This window comes from Nuphar pumila, chromosome 2 (genome assembly GCF_984573655.1).
Source record: "Nuphar pumila chromosome 2, dmNupPumi1.hap1.1, whole genome shotgun sequence".
In the NCBI taxonomy this organism is placed as follows: Eukaryota; Viridiplantae; Streptophyta; class Magnoliopsida; order Nymphaeales; family Nymphaeaceae; genus Nuphar; species Nuphar pumila.
The window spans coordinates 57,788,737-57,813,138 of NC_143250.1; the positions used below are offsets into that span (position 1 = coordinate 57,788,737).

Here is a 24,402-nt window from a genome sequence, read left to right on the forward strand (position 1 = left end):
CCTTGGTCTCGTGATCGTTGGAGGACCTCACAAAATGAGGAGACTTGTGTTAAAATATGTGTATGTGTATATATATATATATATATATATATATATATATATTCTTATGTATATATGCATATATTCATATATTTATTTTTTGATCTTGTAATAGTTAAATGTCCTATAGGGGCATTTTTGTCTTTTCATGTATAATAAATACGGTTTATTAAAAACAATATTTTTCTTCTTTTTTTATTATTATTATTATTTTTTTCCTTTTGTAATTAGGGAGTTCCTTGAGGGGTTCTATGGTTTTTCAGACCATAGAGTCGTTGGGAGCTCCCAACGACTCTAATTGGGAGCTCCCCAAGGTCACTTCCTCTCCTTTTGTGTGTAAATAAGGGTTCTCTCCCTCCTATTCTTAAAATTCTTTTTCAAGCATATTATCAATAAATCTCTTATTTTTTTACTTGTGTGTGTTGCTCTTTGTATTGTTCCTTAGTGGAGTTGTGCTTATATTGTGCATTTGTATTGTCCACTCTTGGACTTGTATGTGCTTTTGCACTTTGTACTTGTAATTTCGCTTACTTCATTACATGGTATCAGAGCCATAATGCTTTTGGTTATTTGAGAAAGTGTTTATGGGTTGGTGATGCTTACGGAACTCAATGTAGAGGAGCTCTTTTCGTGGTCTTTCATATTTTTTTTCCTTCCTCTATCAAGTCAAAATGGAGAATGAACAAAAAATGTCTCTCTTTTAAATTAAATGGTTCCAACTATATGATGTGGGCATTCACTGTGGAAAATAACCTCAAAGGCAAAAAGCTTTGGGGATACGTGATGGGCTCTATTCCGAAGCCTCAACTCAAACTCATTAAGTTGGAAGGAGATGCTTGAATCAAAGCCATTGAAGATCATCAATCCAATGTAGATGATTGAGAAATCTAACTTGCAAAAATTCTTGCATGGTTCATGAATAATGTTGAGATCAAAATATGTGTCAACATTGTTAAGTTCCACCAAGCTAACGAGGCATGGTTCTTTATGAAGGGTATGTATACCTAAAAAGACCTTGCAAGGCAATTTTTTTTTCAAGAAAAAATACGTACCATCAAACAAAGGAACATGAATGTGCGTGACTATTTTAGTATTCTTGGTCCTCTATGGGATGAATTATCCCTTCTTGAACCCAAATGAGTTACTACAAATGAAACAAAAATACTTTTTCCATTTTTTATAAGGGCTTAGGCTTGAATTTGAACAAGATCTTTTCCTCCATTGTTTTAAACCTCTTCCTTTGGAAGACGCCGTTGCCAAAATATGACAAGAACAAACCCGTCTTGGTATGATTAAGGGAGGAAATGAAGTGTTGGTCGTGTTTAAACTCGACAATCATGATAAATCTTACAAGCCTCCGCACTTTGAAAGGCAAAATAACTATAATGGTAACTATTAAAAGGCTATTTGTCATCATTGCCATGAATTGGGGCACATAAGACTTAATTGCCCTAAGTTGAATGACTCTCCAAAGAACAAGGTGGTTTCTGTTGAAGAATCCATACCAAAGAAGGATGAACCAAGTAAGAGAAGAGACTCTTTTTCACTTGCTCAACTATCGGAGGTACTTCAATAATTACTCAAATCTTCATCTACATCGGGTGTCGCGATAGCCTCATCTTCTCATCCAGGTATGTCTTTTTGGATCCTTGATTCAGGAGCCTCCTTTCATATGACATCTCATGAGAATGGTCTATCCGATTTATGCACTAATTCAAAAACTGCTTATGTTTCCACTGTCGATGAAACATCTTTGCAAATTAAATGTATTGGAACCTTAGATTCTTTTCAAAATTTTTGTGTACCAAAAGTTAAGGTTCCATAACTAAATTTAAATATTTTTTTCGTTTCTCAAATTTTTGATCATGGATGTGAAATCTCCTTCTTATCTAAGGGTTGCTCTATGCAAGATCTCTGGTCCGAAAAGCATATTGGGCAAAGTCATAGGAGGGGAGATCTCTACTTTATGAATTATCTAAATCTTTTTCCAAATTCTTTTTATAATTATGTCCAAGATAAGAATATTGAAACTTGGTATAAAAGACTTGGACACCCAAGTTACTTAAAGATGTATCTTCTTCCTTTTGGGAAAAAATTTTGTAATGAAAAAAATTTAATTTGCAAAGATTGTATCTTTAGAAAAATGAAATCTCTCTTTTCCTAATAGAACTTTTGTCTCTAAGAGACCTTTTGAATTAGTGCGTTCTAATGTTTGAGGACCTTCTCCCGTCGTATCAAAAGGAGGATATTCATATTATGTTACTTTTATCGATGATTTCACTAGATATGTGTGGATCTACTTCCTTAACTTCAAATCCAATGTGTTCTCTTTCTTTAAAATATTTCATATGATTGTCAAAAATCAATTTCAAAGCAACATTTCTATTCTTAGATTCGATTCGGGTGGTAAATACTTGTCAAATGAGTTTCAAAATTATTTAGAACAAAGTGAAATTTGTTACCAAAGGTCATGTCCTAGAACTCCCTAATAAAATGGATTAGTTGAAAGAAAACATAGGCATATTATAGAAACCACTAGGACACTACTTATTTCTAAAGATATTCCAAAATGTTTTTGGGCCGAGGCCACTCTAACATCAATGTATTTGATAAATAGAATGACCTTATCATCCTTAAAAAATGTCTCTTTATAAAAAATTATTTAAAAGAACACTCAATTTCAAGTGGTTGTGAATTTTTTGTTGTAAATGTTTTTGTTAAAATGTAAACTGCAATATATATATATATTATTTAATATTATTATATTTTCTTTTATTATTTTATTTTTCTATTTTTTATTTTCTTTTTTAGCATCTAGTTCAATAGAAACTAGATATTTTGATCCAGTCAAGTTCCTGTTGGAACTTGACTGTGCAAGTTGTTGTTGGACTGTAGTCCAACAGCTATAATAAATGTTGTTGGACTATAGTCCAACAACTATAATAATAAATGTTGTTGGACTGTAGTCCAACAGCTATATTAAGAGACGTTGGAATCCAACGTCTCTTTTTGGAGAGCTCAAAATGAGCTCTCCTCTCTCTCTCATTTTTTTGTATATATAGGGGTGAACCCCTTCAATGTAAAGAACAATGCTTCTTAAGCATTTTGTTCATGAATAAAGTATTATTTATTTTTCAAGTGTTCTTCCCTTTATACCCTTTCAAGGGTCATGCTTGTAGTGTCTCCAATAGACACTTGTTTGTGAGTTATTTGTGCATTTGTTGAAGACCACCATTTTATTACATGGTATCAGAGCTACGAAATCCTTAGATCTTGAAGTGCTTCCGCCTCGATTTCCGTGCTACATTTACAAAAGGTGTTTCATCACCTTGTTCTTGGCTCAAGAAGATTTGTTTGAAGAAAGGCGAACTTGTGCTACAAAAAAATTTGGTTTTGTATCCTCTCTTATTCCTTTGTCTACTCTTTTTCTTTTCTTTTTATTTTTCTCTCTCTCTCCTCCTATTTACTCCTCTCTTACTCTTGTAAAAGATGGATGACAATGATAAGATCACCATCATTCCTATGAAGCTAAATGATACTAACTATGTAATGTGGGCTTCGATTATGAAGCATCACATTTGGGGAAAAGGTTTATGGGGTATAGTGGATGGTTCCGATTTGGAACCTAAACTATCTCTTACCAAGAAAGAGGGTGATAAAGAGGTTCCTCTAACGGAAGAAGAGAAGAGTAAGGCGTTAGCCACTTATGAAAAGAAATGGAAAGAATGGAGGATAGGGCATGCAAAAATTATGTCATGGCTCATCAATAGCATTGACATTAAAAAATGCTCTAGTCTAGCTAAGTTTGAGCATGCCGATAAGGCTTGAGAATACCTCAAAAACATGTATTCCCTTAAAGATATTGCACATGTATGCAATTTACAAGATAAAGTTCGGACAATGACTCAAAAAGATAAAACTATTCGAGAATATTATAATGAGTTGTCCGAACTTTGGGAAGAGTTGGCTCTTCTTGAGCCCAAATGGCATTGTGCTGAAGACATCGAGCTTCGCCAAAAGCAACTCGATATGGAACATTTCTATCAATTTGTGAATGGTCTAAAGCCGGAGTTTGAATCCACCAAATCAGCCCTTTTACATCATGGAAAAATTCCTTCTATTGTTGATACTATAAAAGAGCTCACTATGGAGGACAATAGACTTAAAAAAAGTACTCCAAAAGTTGATGATGACTCCGTTTTAGCTGTATCTAGACCGGGGAATCATACTCGTACTTACAAGCCGCCTCATTTTGGAAGGCAAAACGGCGACTTTGATAAAAGAAAAGTTATTTGTCATCATTGTCATGAACCGGGGCACTATAGGCCTCAATGTCCAAAGTTAAAAAGAAGAGAAGAAAAAAGAGTTGCATCTGTTGAATCTGAGTCAAAAGATCAAGATGCACCTGTGTCTATGACTCAACTGATGAAAATCCTTCAACCTCTTCTCAAAGGGGTATCCTCCTCAACCGAAGCCTCAACTGGAGCGGCAGTTGCATCTTTCTCCGGTCCAGGTAACTTTCCTTGGCTTTTAGATTCTGATGCTTCTTTTCATATGACCCCAAATGTTAATAGTCTATCCGAATGTCTTAAAAATAACTCAAGTGTGTCAAAGGTTTTTACAGCCGATGGCACATCTCTCGAAGTAAAAGGAATAGGATGTTTTGAAAATCTTCAAAAATCCAAAAGATTTTTTATCCCAGAAGTTAGATATATCCCTAAACTTAATTTGAATCTCTTATCTGTCTCGCAAATATCTGATTATGGATGTAATATCTCATTCTCTTCTCATGGTTGTTGGGTACAGGATCGCCAGTCAGGGAAGCTGATTGGGGAAGGCCATAGAGAAGGAGGACTTTATTACATGGACTTTTTGGAATTACCCAAGAATGCATTTTGTTATAATATTCAGAAATTAGAATTGGATTTATGGCACAAAAGGCTTGACCATCCTCATATGTCTAAAATTCAATATTTTCCAAGTTTGGAAAAATTTTGTAATTCTGAAAATTTTTCTTGTAAAGACTGCATTCTTGGCAAAATGAAAAGGTTACCATTTCTTAGTAGAACTTTTGTTTTCTCACGACCACTTGAGTTAATACATTCGGATGTTTGGGGCCCCGCACCAGTTATTTCCAAAGGTGGTTATACATATTATGTCATTTTTGTTGATGACTTTTCTAGACATACTTGGATTTATTTTCTTAAACATAAATCTGATGTTTTTGCTAACTTCCAAATATTTCATAAAATGGTTAAAAATAAGTTTCAAAATGATATTTATGTTTTTCGCATTGATTCAGGGGGAGAATTTATGTCCAACGAATTCAAAGACTATCTCAATTTACATGGTATTACACATCAAAGATCATGTCCACACACTCCACAACAGAATGGCCTAGCCGAACGCAAACATCGGCACATTATGGAAACTACTAGGACATTGCTAATTGCAAATCAAGTTCCAAAAAGTTTTTGGGCTGAAGCGGTCCTAACTGCCACCTACCTCATTAATAGGATGCCATCTTCCTCATTAAAGAATACAACTCCAATAGAAAAGCTTGTTAATTTAACTCCAGATTATTCTAGATTAAGAGTCTTTGGATGCAAATGTTTTGTTTTCACCAACAGAAATGATAAACTCTCTCCTCGTGCAATCCCATGTGCCTTTTTAGGATATGCTGATAATAAAAAAGGCTACAGGTGTTTCGATTTTCAAAATGACAAATTATATGTGTCAAGAAATGTATCTTTTTTGGAAAAAGAAAGCTTCTTTGAATTTGAAAAATCCAAGGATGTCACTGAATACTCGTTTTTAATTGATCCAACTTCAAAATCCAATGAATGTGATGTTGGATGTGACCTTGACAATGATCAAAGTCCTATTGTTGTTGAAAATGATGATAATGAAGAGCAAATCCATAGGGATGTTAGTCTACAATATTTAAGACGTAGAGAGCAAAATCTTCCATGTGCATTACAAAAATACTCTGAAGTCTCACCTAGAAGAACGTCTAGAATCTCTAAACCTCCAGAAAAATTTGTGTCTTATGAATCTTTTTCACCCACGTATAGGGCCGCCATTACATTAATACAATCATATGTTGAACCATCATCCTATTCTCAAGCAAAAAATCATATAGAATGGATAGAAGCCATGAAAATAGAATTGGATGCACTAGAAAAGGCCAATACTTGGACGATACAAGATATTCCTCCGGGTAAGAAACCTATAGGTTGTAGGTGGGTATACAAAGCCAAAACCAAAAGTGATGGGACCCTGGAAAGATATAAGGCCCGTTTAGTAGCAAAAGGATATGCCCAAGAGTATGACATCGATTATGAAGAAACATTTGCTCCTGTGGCCCGTATGACCACTGTTAGAACTTTAATAGCCTTGGCCTACATTAGAACATGGCCTATCTTTCAATTAGATGTCAAAAATGCTTTCCTGAATGGGAATCTCGTTGAAAAAGTATACATGGAAGCCCCACCTGGTATTAGTATCCCTAAGGGTAAAGCTCTTCGTCTAGAAAAAGCTCTTTATGGTCTTAAACAGGCTCCAAAAGCCTGGTATGACCGATTTAGTCATGTTATGCTTGATATTGGTTTTCAACCTTGTTTAACTGACACTGCTTTGTTTGTTAAGAAATCTGATGCAGGCATCATTATTCTTCTTCTCTATGTGGACGATATGATCATCACCGGAGGCGACAAACATGGAGTTGCAAATATCAAATCTCTTCTTAAAACTCACTTTGAAATGACTGACTTAGGTTTATTAAGATATTTTTTAGGCATTGAAGTTGCTTATTCCCCTCGGGGGTATTTGATATCTCAATCTAAATTTGCTCTTGATATCGTTTCCAGGTCTGGAATTACAGATGATAAGAAAGTAGACACTCTAGAAGTTGTCAATGTTAAAATGAAAATTGATGATGGAGAACTTCTTGATGATCCTACTCCTTATAGACAACTTGTTGGAGCTCTTTCTTATCTTTCCATTACTAGGCCAGATATAACTCATGCGGTTCATACAGTCAGTCAGTTTCAGCATGCTCCCACCTCCGTGCACATGGGAGCGATTTTGCGTATTATTAGATACTTAAAATCCTCTCTTTCACGAGGACTCTTCTTGTCTGCTTCATCTTTATTAAATTTAATTGCATATACTGATGCTGACTGGGGAGGTGATCCCAATAATAGACATTCAACTACTGGTTTTTGTGTGTTCCTAGGTGAAACCTTAATTTCGTGGAGGTGCAAGAAGCAGCAGAAAGTCTATCTTTCCTCCACCGAAGCTGAATACAGAGCCATGGCAACCACCACTATGGAGGTTGTTTGGCTCAGACGATTGCTAGCGGATATGGGAGCTAAAGCAACGCAAGCTTCAAAGATGTGTTGTGACAACAAAAGTGCGATCTACATTGCAAGCAACCGGACATTCCATGAGCGCACTAAACACATTGAGATGGACTGTCACTATGTCAGAGAGGAATACTTACATGGAACCATTGATCTGCCATATGTTACATCAGAATATCAATTAGCAGACTTCTTCACCAAGCCTCTCGCTGCTCCCAGATTTCACTTCCTCTTAGACAAACTTTCGCTCATTGTACCGTAAGTTTGAAGGGGAGTGTTAAAATGTAAACTGCAATATATATATATATTATTTAATATTATTATATTTTCTTTTATTATTTTATTTTTCTATTTTTTATTTTCTTTTTTAGCATCTAGTTCAATAGAAACTAGATATTTTGATCCAGTCAAGTTCCTGTTGGAACTTGACTGTGCAAGTAGCTGTTGGACTGTAGTCCAACAGCTATAATAAATGCTGTTGGACTATAGTCCAACAACTATAATAATAAATGCTGTTGGACTGAGACGTTGGAATCCAACGTCTCTTTTTGGAGAGCTCAAAATGAGCTCTCCTCTCTCTCCCATTTTTTTGTATATATAGGGGTGAACCCCTTCAATGTAAAGAACAATGCTTCTTAAGCATTTTGTTCATGAATAAAGTATTATTTATTTTTCAAGTGTTCTTCCCTTTATACCCTTTCAAGGGTCATGCTTGTAGTGTCTCCAATAGACACTTGTTTGTGAGTTATTTGTGCATTTGTTGAAGACCACCATTTTATTACAGTTTTGTACTCTTACAAAAAAGAGATAAATTATCTCCAAAAGCCATTGAATGCATATTCATGAGTTATAGAGAAAACAAAAAGGGATATAAATGTTTTGACTCTAAGAGTTGTAAAGAAACAAGAATCTTTCAATCACATATCAGTCAACAACCTTTTGAGCCAGACTACCTTCATCGTTGTGGTTGTCATGACGTGATATTCAGCCTTAGTTGATGAGAATGAAATCTTCTGTTGCTTCTTGCATCATCACAAAACCAGAAATTCACCTAAAAAAACACAAAAAACCAATGATTGAGGGGATCCCTTCCCCAATTAGCATCAATATAAGCAATTAAATCTAAAGAAGTTGAAGCAGACAAAAAAAGGTCTCAAGAAAGAGAGATTTTAATATATCTAATGATACGCAAAACTGCTCTCATGCAAATAGAGATGAGAGCGTGCTAAAATTGACTAGCTGTGTGTATGGCATGTGTTATATCCGATCTATTAATTGAAAGATAAGAGAGTGCTCCAACAAGCATTCTGTAGGGAGTGGGATTTTCATGAAGTTCTTCATCATTAATTTGCATCTTGGTGTTGGCAATGTCAGGGGTATCAACTGTCTTATCATCTGTGATTTCAGGCCTAGAGACATTGTCAAAAGCAAATTTAGACTGAGATAATAAACATCCTCTAGAAGAGTAAGCAACTTTGATTCCTAAGAAGTATTTTAAAAAGCCTAAATTAGTCATTTCAAAATATTTTTTGAGAAGTTTTTAAATATTTTCAACTCCATTTTTGTCTCCAATGATGATCATGTCATCCACATAGAGAATAATAATAATAATACCTGCATGAGAAATATTAACAAACAATGCAGTGTCAGTCAAACAAGTTCTGAATCCAATATCAAGTATAACTCGACTAAACTGGTCATACCAAGCCTTTAGGTCTTGTTTAAGACCATAAAGAGCCTTTTCCAGACAAAGGGCTTTACCCTTAGGAATATTTATATCAGGTGGTGCTTCAATATAAACTTCTTCAATTAGGTTCTCATTAAAAAAAAATATTTTTGACATCTATTTAAAATATAGGCTATTTTCAAACAGATGCTAAGGCTACTAGAGTTCTAACAGTGGTCATTCTAGCGATTGGAAGAAAGATTTTCTCGTAATCTATGTCATATTCTTAATATCCCTTGGCAACTAATCTGGCTTTATATCTTTCAAGAGCTCAATCGTTGTTGGTTTTAATCTTGTATACCCACCTCTAACCTATAGGTTTCTTTCCTTATAATATCTTGAATGGTTCAAGTATTAGCCTTTTCCAAAGCTTCGAACTCTATTCTCATGGCTTTTACCAATTCAGAATGTTATTTAGCTTGAGTATAGGTTGAAGGTTTCACGTATGAATAAATTAATGCAATGAATGCCTTGTATTTTGGAGAAAAAGTCATATGACAAATTTTTCAGGTTGTTTAGAAATCCTAGATGATCTTCTGGTTTGTACTTCAGGCAACATATTTGTCTAGTGCACATGGTTGATTAAGATCCCTACACCTAGAATATTATAAATAGTTTTTGTTTCTATAATTATATTATCATGACCATTATCAAGATCAAATTCATTAAGACCACTATCAATGTCACATTCATGATTACATTTTTCATAACTTGAAATTAAATCAAATAAGAATGAGTAGTTAGCTACTTCCTTAGTCTTTTCAGAGTAAAAAAAACTTTCCTTTTCTAAAAAGGACGCATTTCTTGAAACATATAGTTTTTTATTTTGGGAATCAAAGTATCGATAGCCTTTTTTATTATCAGCATAACCTAAAAAGACACATAGAGCTTATCATTTTTGTTAGTGAAAACAAAACATTTGCATAAAAAAACTATTAATCGAGCATAACCAAGAGTTAATTTAAAAAGTTTTTCAATTGATGTTATATTTTGCAGAGAAGATGACATCCTATTAATGAGATATGTGGTAGTTAGAGATACTCCAGCCTAAAAATCCTTTGATACTTGACTGACTATCAACAAAGTTGTAGTTGTTTATATGATTTGTTTGTGTTTTCGTTTAGCCAAACCATTTTGTTGTGGTGTGTGAGGACAAGACTTTTGATGTGTGATGCCATATAAATAAAAATAATCTTTAAATTTTTTTGATAAGTATTCTCCCCCTAATCAGTGCAAAAGATAGAAATGTCATTTTAAAACTTATTTTTGACTAAGTTGTGAATATTTTAAAATGAGAAAAAACTTCGGACTTGTACTTAAGGAAGTAGATCTAAGTATGCCTAGTGCAATCATTAACAAAAATCACATAGTATGCGTATTCACCCTTTGATATAATTGGTGTTGGCCCCTAGACATTCAAATGTATTAACTTAAGCACTGTAGAGGAAATAAAGGTTTTTTCATGAAATGGTAATCTCTTCATTTTACCAAGGATACGGTCTTTGCATTTAAAATTTTTCGAGTTACAAATTTTTTCTAGCTTTCAAACTTCGGTCTCAAACCATTTATAAATTGATAAAAATGTTTCACATCAAGTTGCTTTTGCTGGAATTCTATATCTTTCGAGCAATGCCACTTAGGCTCAAGGATAGATAATTCTTCCCAAAGTTCGGACAATTCATTGTAGTATTTCCTAATACTTTTGTGCTTTTGAGTCATTGTCCGAACTTTGTTTTGCAAATTGCACACATGTGTAATATTTTTAAGAGAATACATGTTCTTAAGGTATTCTCATACTTTGTTGACATGCTCAAACTTTGCGAGACTAGAGCACTTTTTAATATCTACGCTATTGATTAACCAAGACATAATCTTGGAGTGCCCCATTTTCCACTCTTTCCACTTTTTTTCATAAGTGGCTAGTGCCTTAGCTTTCTCACCATCCGTAAGAGGCACTTCTTTTTTATTTTCAACCTTTGTGAGGATTAGTTTAGGCTCCAGATCAAAACCATCAACCTATGTCACATGGGTGCGGGTGCAGGTGCGGGGATGCGGTAGGGGCAAAAATGTAAAAATAAATAAATAAATAAATATATATATATATATATATATTAGAAAAGGGAATAATAATAATAATAGTAATGTAATAATAAACATATATTAAAAATCTAGAAATAATTTTAATGTATGGATCCACAGTTGGATCCAACATGCGGATCCACACCGCAAGAGAACCGCGGATCCACCTCGCTGCTGGATCTCGGGTCTTGGACTCGGCCCGTACCCTACGAGGAAAAAAAAATATAATTTAAGGCAACCCGATACGGGTTGCTCGATAAAACGAGGGTGGTTCCCGCAAGGTGAGATCGCAAAGGGGGAGGGGGCCGGAGCATAGCCACCAGGAGGACGGGGCGCTCCTACCTTTTCGGGGACCACCATCCTCAAATAGGGGTCCCAAACCCCTTCTCTTCCACTCTCTGCCTCCCACGCTCTCGTTCTTGCGCACGCTAGTAGGAGCAATCGATGCCCTCTACATTTCCCTCTATCTCTTTTTCCCCCTGCCTCTCATCTTCCTCTGTTTTTTCGTTCTCCCTCTCGGCCCGAGCTCGACAGTAGCGGCACCGACAAACCTCCACTCTCACGACAACAACCCCCTCGTCGGTTAAGGTAGGTTTTACTGTGATTTCGCACAACTACTGAGTTTTCAAGCATGCTTTGGATTTGCTGTAACTCTCAACTCGAAAATTTGGGGGTTTGGGTTTGCCGTGAATCCCCAAATCAAAAATTTGGGATTTAGGGTAGGGTTTATTACGATTGTTGAGGGTGTATTCTGTTTCAAGTTGCAATGTGTTGTAATACACCCAAATCGAAAATATTTTTGAAGTTTTAGAGGGATTTTTGCGTGGATGCAACTGCGGGCCTTTTCGTGCGCCGAAATGGCCCTGGGTGCGGTCAATGCACCCAGGGTCGGGTTGACCGCAGCCGGTGCTGCACCCGCACCCGCGTCGAGTCGCGTCGACGCGGGTTGCACCCTGCTAGCCGAATCCCTGTGACATAGCCATCAACTAATCCCCATAATCCCTTTCCCCATATGTAGTGCTTTATTATTGAAGACCATGTTACAAAGTTTGTATCATTGAGCTTCATGGGTATGATGGTGACTTTCCCATTGTCATCCATGCTTATAAAGAGAGAAAATGATGAGAGCACGACGAACACACCACCACGATCACCTGAGCCAACAAGCCATACTTGCACAATTCCACGAACACTTTAATTCACCAAGAAGATCTTTCTTTCTTCCTTGGGCATGAAAAACGAGGTAGCAATCAATCTTTAAGAGATAAGTGCAACCAAGGCTCTGATACCATGTAAAGAAATAAGAATCTTTTGATCACACTCAATATGCTCACCAAAGATTCAAAAGAATACGACCAACAAGTGTCCACAAAAGGGCACACTCAATACCAAACCCACAAAGGAGTATTTCACAATAGGGTTAAAAAATAAATATTATTTTATTCATCACCATGCATACATATTCAAGAGAGGGAGAACACCCCTATTTATATACAAGCAAGAGGCAAGAAGGAGGACTCAAAAGAGTTGTTGGACTAGCTCCAACGGCTGGAAATAGAGTTGGAGCTAGTCTAATGACTCCTTTGACTAGTCAACAAAGTGTTGACTAGTCCAACTCTAGTTCTAAATGAACTAGATAAAATAAAAATAAAATAATAAAATAAAAAAATATATACATCAATAATATATATATATATATATATATATATGTATAATTTAACAAGAGTAACAAACTATATGTTTCTAAAGATGTACCCTTTTTGGAAAATGAAAATGGTTTTGAGAGAACCAAGGAAAACAATGAAGTAGATTATATTTTTTATTTGACCTCTTGCCACAAGAAGAGTTGACTTCTTGTGATGGTTCTTTGAATGATAACGATGATAATACCTCAAATGATAATGAAAATGATGATGATAATATGCATTAAAATGATAAGAATGCAAAATCACTTATAAGAAATAATGATATTATTGATAAACCCATACAAATATATAACCGGCGTGAGCAAAAGAATCCTCTAAATGCTTTAGAAATATTCACAAAATTCGTTTTTAGAAGAAACCTCTCTTAGAAGATCCAATCGTGTCTCCAACCCACCAAGTAGGTTTGTATCTTATGACACATTGACACCAAATTATAGAACATGTCTAATAGTTTTACATTCCTATCATGAATCATCACATTATAACGAAGCCAAAAATCTTCCACAATGAGTTGAATCAATGAATATAGAACTTAAAGCTATTGAAAAGGCTAAAACATTGAAAATAGCTTGATTACTGGTAGGGAAGAAATCTATAGGATGTATACGGGTTTTTAAGGTTAAAACCAAGAGTGATGAGACTCTAGAAAGATATAAAGCTAGGTTAGTGACCAAAGGGTACTCTCAAGAATATGAAATTGACTATGCAAAAACTTTTGCCCCAGTAGCTAGAATGACTAGTGTTAGGGCACTCATAGTCATTGCATCTAGATGTTAAAAATACTTTTCTAAATGGTGAATTAAATAAAGAGGTTTACATGGATCCTCCGTTGGGGTTTCGTATTGAAAAAGAAAAAATCTTTAACAACAACACAACAACAACTACGCCTTCATCCCAAAACAATTGGGGTCGACGATATGAACCAACAAAGAAAATCATTTTGGGTTTTCCACATGAATCCTTCTCCTCCAATCATTTCTATCCAATGCCATGTCCTCGGTGAGGTTCAAAGCATTCATATCCTTTCCTATCATTTCCCTCCAAGTCTTCCTAGGCCTACCCCGACCTCTTTTAACTAATATATTTTCCCATTTCTCCATCCTTCTAACTGGAACATCATTAGGCCTTCGCCGAATATGTCCAAACCACCGTAAACGATTCTCTCTCATCTTATTTTCAATGGGTGCAACGCCTACCTTTTTACGTATCTCCTCGTTTTGAATCTTATCTTTTATTGTATTTCCACACATCCATCTAATCATATACATCTCAGTTACACTCATTTTTTGAATATGATGTCTCTTGACAGCCCAACATTCCGTACCATATAGTAAAGCGGGCCTAATAGTCGTCCTATAAAACTTTCCCTTCAACCGCAATGACATTCTACGACTGCACAACACTCCGGTTGCACTTTTCCATTTCATCCACCCAACCTTTATCCTATGATTTACATCTCCATCAATTTCTCTATACTTTTGAATGATAGATCACAAATATTTGAAACAATCATCCACCGGTATTTCTTGCTCACCAAGCTTCACTACACTTCCATCACTACTTCGTTGCTTACTAAACCGACATTCCATATATTCTGTCTTACTCTTACTCAACTTAAAACCTCTTGCTTCCAATGTCTGTCTCCATAATTCTAACTTAGCATTAACCCCAACTCTAGACTCATCAATCAAAACAATATCATCAGCAAACAACATACACCACGACACATTTTCTTGAATTGATCTCGTAAGCTCATCCATCACTATAGCAAATAGGAAAGGGCTTAAAGCAAATCCTTGATGTAACCCAACTGTTATAGGAAAATTGGTTGTCACCCCTCCACAAGTGCGGACATTGGTTACTACTCCTTCATACATATCCTTAATTATACTAATGTACTTGAGAGAAACACCTTTCTTCATCATTGTCCACCAGAGAATGTCCCTAGGTACTCTATCGTATGCCTTCTCCAAATCAATAAAAACCATATGCAAATCTTTGCTCCTCTCTCTATTTCTCTCAATAACTTGTCTAAGAAGATGTATAGCTTCCATAGTTGATCTTTCCGGCATAAAACCAAATTGATTCTCCGATATCATGACAACCTTCCTCAACCTAGACTCAATCACCCTCTCCCAAAGTTTCATAGTATGACTCATGAGTTTTATACCACGATAGTTTGTGCAATCTTGTATATCACCCTTATTCTTATATAGAGGCACCAAAGTACTCTTCCTCCACTCATTAGGCATCTTATTTGTCCGCCAAATCTTGTTAAAAAGATTTGTCAACCATTCTAAACCTTTCTCTCCAAAGCATTTCTAAGCCTCGATAGGTATACCATCTGGGCCAACTGCCCTTCTTGATTTCATTTTCTTCAAAGCCTCTGCAATTTCTTTCTTTTGAATCTTGCGCATGAAGTCACGATTCATCTCATGAAAAGGAATGGACAAGTCTCCAAGATCCTGAGCATGACTTCCATTAAATAGCTTATCAAAATAATCTTTCCGTCTCTCCTTAATCTCCTTATCTTTGACTAAAACCCTTTGTGTTTCATCTTTAATACATCTAACCATACCCAGATCCCTCGATTTTCTATCTCTCATCTTTGCAAGCCTATAAATATCCTTCTTGCTCTCTTTGGTATCCAACTTGTCATAAACCTCCTTATATACCTTATCCCTCACGTTTCGAACTACTTTTTTAGCTTCCTTCTTTGCTATCATATACTTCTCCAAATTCTCATTATCACGACTCTTACTTAGATTTCTATAACACTCACTTTTAACCTTAATAACTAATTTGACATCCTCGTTCCACCATAATGTATCCTTACCTAGCGGTGCACCGCCTTTAGACTCACCCAATACCTCCTTAGCCACCTTTCTCATGCCACCCGCTATCTTATTCTACATTGATTCTGAATCCTCCTTGAGACACCAATTAGCTTCCTTAACTACCTGCTCTACAAGCATTCCTTGTTTAGCTCCTTTCAGTGCCCACCACTTAATTCTAGGATCTATCCTATGTCTATCCCTTTTGCGACATTGTTTAATTCTAAGATCTAAAATTAAGACTCTATGTTGTGTAACTACATTTTCTCCCGGTATAACCTTACAATCGATGCAACAACCCCTATCTTTTTAAGTAGAAAAAAATCTATCTGACTCGTATTAACCTCACTTTTAAATGTTACTAGGTGAGACTCCCTCTTCCTAAACCAAGTGTTTGCTAAGATCATATCATAGGACAAACCAAAATCTAAAATCCTTTCTCCACTTTCGTTTCTTTCTCCTATACCATAGCCTCCATGGATACTCTCAAATTCATCCTTACTAATGCCTACATGTCCATTAAGGTCACTGCCGATGAAATGCTTTTCTCCATAAGATATCTCTTGTACTAATCCATCTAAATCTTCCCAAAATTGACACTTAATGGAATCATCTAAACCTACTTGAGGTGCATAAACACTAATAATATTAATAGTATTCTTACCTAATACTAATTTAATAAGTAAAATCCTATCACCCTTCCTACGGACCTCAACTACATTATCTATAAACTCATGACTCATAACAATCCCTACTCCATTCCTATTTTTATTTATTCCTGTATACCAAATCTTGTATCCCCAAGGTTCTATCACTTTTGCCTTCTCACCTACCCATTTGGTCTCTTGTAGACATAAAATATCAATCTTTCTCCTACACATAACATCTACTAACTCTACCAACTTACCAGTTAAAGACCCTATGTTCCAAGTGGCTAACCTAATTTTATAGTCTTGGACTAACTTCTTTACCCCCCATCCGTCCAACAAAGTGAGGGAACCCTTGCCTATTTGACACCACACCCGGGCGCCGGGGTGACGCGTCGCTTCCGGGCGACGACCTAGCAACCCTTGCCCATTTATCACTGCTTCTGGGCCTATAGAGTACAACACATCGCTCAGTAGGGAACGCCCCAACGAAATTCTCATATTGGTTCATATTCATAGGGTATGACTAAGTTTTTATGCTGGCTGTCACTGGCCTACCGCAACCCTCCTCCTTTATCCGGGCTTGGGACCGACAACAGTTATACACAGGCAGAGTTAGAAAATTTGTATGGTCTTAAACAAGCTCCTAAAGCTTGGCATGATAAATTTAGTAATGTGATGACTCATATGACTTTTTATTTTTGCTATACTGACACTGCTCTTTTTGTCAAAAGTACAAGTTCTAAAGTTGTTATTCTTCTACTTTACGTAGATGATATGATAATTACCGGAAGCGACAAGCAGTGAGTTTGTGATATTAAGAATATTTTAAAAGAAAATTTTAATATGTCTGACTGAACTTTTGAGATATTTCTTAGGCATTGAAGTTGCATACTCTCCTAGAGGGTACATTGTTTCTCTAATAAAACTTGTTGATATTTATACTAAGTCTGGTATTTCAGATGACAAGAAGATAAAAACCCCTGAAGTGATTAATGCTAAATTAAGGCTGGAAGATGGGACTTTGCTTGAAGATCCTATACCTTATCGCCAACTTGTTGGGTCTCTTACTTGTCCATCACTCGACCAGATATCACTCATGTAGTTCACTCTGTCAGCCAGTTTGAGCATGCTCCGACCACTGTGCACATGAGTGTTATATTAAGAATTGTCAAATATATCAAAAGTACTATAACAAAGAGAGTTTTCTTATCCTCATCTTCATTAAATTTGCATGCTTATACTGATGCTGATTGGGGATGAAATCCCAATGATTGAGTCTCAACTACGGGTTTTTGTTTATTTTTAAGTGATTCTTTGATTTCGTGGAGATGCAAAAAACAAAAAAAAATATTTCTATCTTCAGCAGAAGCTGAATATCGTGCGATGGCTAAGACAATTATGGAGCTTGTATGGCTAACAAGCCTTCTCAGAGACATGAGAATAATAATCTCAAAATCTTCAAAGATGCATTGCGATTATAAGAGTGCAATTTATATTGCAAGCAACCACACCTTCCATGAGCGAACCAAACACATTGAGATGAATTTTCATTATGTTTATGATGAATATCTGAGAAGGACTATTGAGTTGTCGTATGTTACATCAGAGTACCAACTGATTGATTTTTTCACCAAGGCTTTTCTTGCTCCTCAGTTTATTTTTCTCCTTAATAAACTTGTGGTTACTTCACCGTAAGTTTAAGGAGGGGTATTAAAATATGTGTATGTGTATATATAATTATATATATTCTTATGTATATACATGTATTCATATATTTATTTTTTGATCTTGTAATAGTTAAATGTCCTATTGGGGCATTTGTGTGTTTTCACATGTAATAAATATTGTTTATTAAAAACAATATTTTTCTTATTTTCTTATTTTCTTATTTTATTTTTTAATTTTTAATTTTTTTTCTTTTGTAATTAGGGAGTTCCTTGAGGGGCTCTATGGTCTTTCAGGCCATAGAGTCATCGAGAGCTCCCAACGACTCTAATTGGGAGCTCCCCAAGGTCAATCCCTCTCCTTTTTTGTGTATAAATAGGGGTTCTCTCCCTCCTATTCTTAAAATATTTTTTCAAGTGTATTATCAATAAATCTCTTATTCTTTTATTTGTTTGTGTTGCCCTTTGTTGGCTCTTTGTATTGTCCCTTAGTAGACTTGCTTATGTACTTTTATGCTTATATTGTGCCTTTGTATTATCCACTCGTGGACTTGTATGCACTTTTGCACTTTGTTCTTGTAATTCTGCTTACTTCATTACAGCGTGTAGGTACGTGTGTTGGATTCGGGCCTAGACATGGCTAACACAAAATCTTCATTTTTAATAGCATGCTTATTTAGTCTATTCTCCTCCATAGTCAATTCTTCAAGTGTTTTTAATGGACTTAGTACCTTTAAACTTGGGCCTAAGTCCATTAATGAATTGATAGAAGCGCTTTGCCTTCACTTGCTTCTCATGGAGCTCAATGTGCATAAGACAATGCCACTTGAGCTCAAGAAGAGCTAGTTCATCCCAAATGAGAGATACAACATTATAGGATTCGTGTATGCTCATATCCCCTTGAATCATAGTTCTTACTTTGTTTTGAAGATTGCACACATGTGCAATATCCTTTAAACTTTAAAGACTACACGTCTTGAAGATACTTTTATGCATCAGCTCACACACTTGTTGATATCCACACTATTTATGAGCCATGACATGATTTTGGAATGACTGATCTTTCATTCTTTCCACTTCTTTTCATAGTCGACAATGACCTTGTTCATATCATCTCCTTTCATTGCAACCTCTTTTCTATTGTCATTTTTGGTGAGGTGGTTCATTTTCGGTACCATCTACCAATCCTCTTAGCCCTTTTTCCCTAATGTGATGCTTCATAATAAAAACCCACATGATGTCGTAGGTGTCATTGAGTTTCACAGGAATGGCAATAACACTGATTGTTGTCCTCTATAATGATGAAGAATGAGAGTAAGACAAAGAAGAATGGATAGTGGATAGCAATGCTCTCTAGACACCACGTACTCACAACCCACGATCTATGAGCTCACGAGCACTTTGATCACAAGTATCCCAAGAATCATGAGCTCAAGGCTCACCATGTTATGAAATAAGAAAAGAGCCCACACACTTCACAAGAGACACAAATACAAGCCACTATGGGCACAAGCACAAGAGCCACCAAGGGCCAAAGCGAGCACACAAACACTCTTAAAAAAAAATATTTTATTAATAATTCAAATGCACAAAGAATGCATTAAAATGTACAAGGGACTTAGTCCCATTTATATACAAAAGAGGGAGAAGAGCTAGCCGTTAGAGCTAATGGCTAGTTGGATGACCCAACTAAAAGACAAAAATGCCCTATAAAGGGCATGCAAAATACAAAAAAATAAATAACAAAAATAAAGAAAATAAAAATACATTTTTATCCTAAATACATTTTACTATGTACATAAATATATATAGCATGAAAAATACAAAAAATAAAGAAAATAAAAATACATTTTTATCCAAAATACATTCTACTATATATATATATACATACACCTTAACACCCTCTCGACCCCCTCATGATTGTGAGTACGATCAGCTGAGTTCTGGTCCCGCTAACTTCGCCAGCCTGAAATCCTAAAGTTTTTGCCATGGTATGCCCATCAAGAGGTATGTTTTCCGGCTTCATGTTGAAGCTCTTGTGGCACCCTTTGTAGAGGAGGGGTGCTGATTCTTCCCCTGCAAGGTGTTGAAGAAGACTTGGAGGCTTTGGGTGGGTGTACACGTGGGCGGCAACACATGCCACAAAACCCATTCAAGCATCCAAACAGCTACACCAAAAGTTAGTTTGAAATTTTTTTATCGGTAAATCTATTTTCAAAATGAATTTATTAAAGTGAGTTTATAAAAAAGCATCATACATACAGGCCCTTATCTTTCAAATGAAAAACATTTTAAGATATAGTAATGATTATATGGATACCCTTTCAGTTATGTTGAAAGAATATAGTGATTTTTTAGTGAGCTGAAATGATTGGGCATATTTTCTTGTTAGAGCTCTAAGCAAGTATATAAAATGCATGAGAAAACTTGTCATAAATTTTGGATCATGATCAGCTTTTCCAAATTTTGTTTGTGACTTAACAGCATGCTCCTCCCACATGCCTCATAGTCATTCCTTGTAAAATCCATCATTGGGACTCCATTTGGAATCTAAAACCACAGGAACTGCATGCAGATAGGTTATGTATGAGTTGCTCTGTGTGTGTATGCAATATGCATGCCATGCACACGTCCCCATATGCACGCTGAAGTTTCAATAGTAGTGTTGCATACACAAACCCTAGCATCTCTGTGTCTTTGACTCTTTGGGCATCTGGTTGCCCGTCTCTTAGCCTCTTTGGATGCATGGCACATGATTTCAGGTGGCCGTCATTTCAAAAGTGTTATGTTTATATTTGTTGAGCCTCTCCATTTCTCCATTATTATCTAGATCAGGTTGCTGGCGTCTTGAAATACAGTAGGAAATAATTCTTTGTTTAGATGATAACTTGTCAATTTTTATTAGGTTTCAGAAGAAAATCTTGCAATAGATTACAAGGATTGGCAAATTCCTCTTGGACGAAGGTTCAGGTATACTCTGCAAAATATCCTTTAGTTACTGCTCATATTGTTAGTACCAAGCTATGTCACATGGGTGCGGGTATGGGTACGGGTGCGACACGGGTGCTGAGCAATTTCAAAATTTTTGGACACGGTGACACGGCTATATATATATATATGTATATATATTTAAAATAAATAAATAAATAAATAAATAAATATATATATATATAAATATATATATAACAATAATAAGACTCGGTCAAAGTTGTGCCCATTAGGGGACACGGCTATATATATATATATATAACAATAATAAGACTTGGCTATATATATATATACATTTTTTTTTAAAATATATAAAAAGATCGATTTTTTTTTTTGTTTTTATACATCTTTGCCCTAAAAATGGACAAAAATAGACTCGGTCAAAGTTGACCGAGTCCAAAATGTGGACGGACTTGGCCGCGGTGTGTTGACCGAATCCGACACTTGGTTGACTGAGTCCGCCCTGTGTCCGAAGCCGCACCCGTGTCGGGTCCGTGTGACATAGGTACCAAGTAGTTTGTTTATTAAATTTTTGTTCTTTCATGGGCATCTGATCATTCTTGTTTGTGATCATGTCTTTGTGCATTTTATCATACGAAAGAATTTGTTCCTGTTATCTTTTTATTGCATCTTTCTTGCTCCATTGTATGTCCTCTATGCTTTTGAATTTTGTTACATGAAAGAGTATTTTGTCCTTGTGTTTTATTCTTCTTTATGAGCTTGGAGCAAGCTATTAGAGTTATTGAATAATGTACCACTTTGTGCTGATACTGGATCCTATTAGATAAGCGATTAGACCTGATAAGGGATTTCCAAATGCAAATCTACTAAAGATCTTAATCCAAAACTGTCTAATTATGATCAGACCTTTTCACATTTAAAGTGGAATTTGGTAAGGAGGAGCATAATCTGGTTCGATTCAGTTGGGAGTTTCTGCCAACCTGAGTTCGGACACTTATTTGATAATAGCAGATCCAACTTGGTTGGCTTTGGTTTTTAACTTGACATGAACTGTTTAGATGATGATGATGGGAATGCAGCTAGAAAATATATGTGAAGGCAACATGTTTGTAATATGGCAACGTGAACTACCTAAGCCTAAAAGTCTCTAAGAAGGCAATGTCAAATGATCTTGCATACAACTCAGTTCTTGCTTGAGTCCTTGACAGTAGAGAACGTGAGGGCTTTATGCTTCTTTGTCCTCCAAAGATTAGTAACCATGTATGTAAGATGCCTGGACTGGTTAGAGTCTCGCTATCTCAACCAAGGGGTCTGGGGTTTGAATCCCACCAGGTGTTACCCCAGCTTCATATATATATATATATATATATATATATATATAGGGAGAAAAATGTTGATGCTATATAAGTCACATTTCCAATCTAAATCGATTATGCTCGTCGCTTCAATTGGGAAGCAGAACAAGCCAATGCTAGATCCTTAACAATTGTGAAGCTGGACAACATGGAAAAGTCCATTTATTTCATGCAATTTACACCTAATTACAAAGCTATGCACCACAAGAAATGTTGCTAAGCTTTGAAATATAGGTGAATCTTTGAAGCTTCTCATACCATGCTTTTATCTGTTTGCATTCCTGGAGGTAGCTTACTAGTCTTTATATGGTAAATTTGTTGCTATCTGTATTTTGGGATGCACTTTTCTTGGAAGTTTGTTTTTTATTCCATCTATTCTTTTGCTAGTCTTTGGGAATAATTCTCATATGTTGCCACCAACTAGTGACGGGTTAGATTAAATGGATACATATTATGATTCCTTGAAAAGAAGATATATCTCTAGACTTGTAAGAATATATATATATATATATATATATATATATATATATATATACCTGATGTGATGTTTTTTGAGCATTTATCCTATCTTGGATAATTTTATAAAGAGTTTGTCTCATACTTCCTGTTGGGTTCCTTTTTCAGATGATATTCTGATGCTCTTTAGTCCCTTTTGATAACATGCTTACTTGTGTGTAGTCTTAATTTCTTCTATTCTTTCATGACAGACATGCATTGTTTACTTAGTAATGCTACTTCAGATACTAGTCCATGTCCACCACTGGCGTCTGTCCTATAATTTTTTGGCACCTTAGGTATAAGTCATTTCTCATGCTAAATTTCCCTGCTTTTCACATCATTTGTGATTATTTTTGGTTCTTCTGGTAGAGGAACAGAGTGTGCCAGATAATAGACGCTTTTGTGATGCAAATTTCTGGTCTCATGCTCGTAAATGCCATTTGGTTTGTAGAAACATTATTTTCATGGACAACATTTTTTTTATTAATAGGCTAGAATCTAATCAGATCTGGAAAGATAAACACCACCAAATTGGCTCCTAATAAAAACTGGATCAGCATTTTTTATTAGCAAATTGGATTTGGTCTTACCTATAGCATATATTGCCTTGTAGAAGAAAAAGAAGCCTGAATACTTTTTATTTCACCATGCAAGGTGAAAATATGCAAGCCAAAAGATTTTGTTGCATGTGATCATTCAATCTATATGCTGATATTTGGAAAATGAAATTCAGAATTCTGCTTTTGATCCTTAGCTCCATTTTCTTTGATTACTTGACTCAGGATCTAGCATTTCTGGTTCAAAAGTTGAACACAGTTTTTCCTGTTGGGAAACTTATTTTTGGGTTTTTGATTGCAGATCTTTGAAGTTGTGGATGGTCTTGCGACTTTATGGTTTAGAGAACCTACAAAATTATATACGTGGTCATATCAAGTTGGCTGAATATTTTGAGCAATTACTTATTGCAGATCCTAGATTTGAGGTAGTGCATTTTCCTTATATCCTGCCTGAGTTTATAAATCTAGTCATCTGTATTAATATTGGAAGCTAGTGTCTTTGTCAATGATTGATATGAAGATGGTCGCAATGGGCTAAACTAATGGTCATCAAGATTGGTTCTTCCCTTTTGTAAGAGGTCATTTGCAACATAAAGCTGTCATATGGATTGCTTTCAAAGACCCAGACTTACTAGGTTCTCAATTTTGGGCTGACTTGCAGCTGACAACCTGGCATTCCCAGTATACTGGTGTCACTTTTAGGTCAGATATCAGTGTCTTTGGGCACTTTCCACTTGTTGACCCTTGACCGGAAATCTGTGAGACAGGTGACTGGGCAAACCTAAATCGTGATCATGCGTACAATTCCATTTTCACCTGTCACATCCATTTGTAGGAAGAAACTTATGTTTCTTGAAAATGCCATATTGTGAGAAAGTTGGCTCACTTTTGAGAATAGGATCATTGACTTAGACTACAAACTAAAATTTCTTGTCTCAAATTTTGTTAAAACTGAACAGTGTGATCTATTTCTTTTACATA

At 35.7% G+C, this 24,402-nt stretch overlaps 1 protein-coding gene and 1 pseudogene across 3 annotated transcripts in view; one reads left to right on the plus strand and one right to left on the minus strand.

Moving 5' to 3' along the window:
* The window catches only part of AAS (Pyridoxal phosphate (PLP)-dependent transferases superfamily protein), a 35,341-nt gene that overhangs the window by 10,044 nt on the left and 895 nt on the right, over nucleotides 1-24,402 (plus strand). The window contains exons 10-11 of the mRNA XM_089995805.1: nucleotides 20,968-21,032; nucleotides 23,723-23,846. Coding sequence (XP_089851931.1) covers nucleotides 20,968-21,032; nucleotides 23,723-23,846 — 189 coding nt within the window. The remainder of the gene's footprint in view (nucleotides 1-20,967; nucleotides 21,033-23,722; nucleotides 23,847-24,402) is intronic.
* The window catches only part of LOC149845517 (mitochondrial import inner membrane translocase subunit TIM17-2 pseudogene), a 35,362-nt pseudogene that overhangs the window by 5,329 nt on the left and 5,631 nt on the right, over nucleotides 1-24,402 (minus strand). The gene's annotated exons all lie outside the window — the stretch shown is intronic.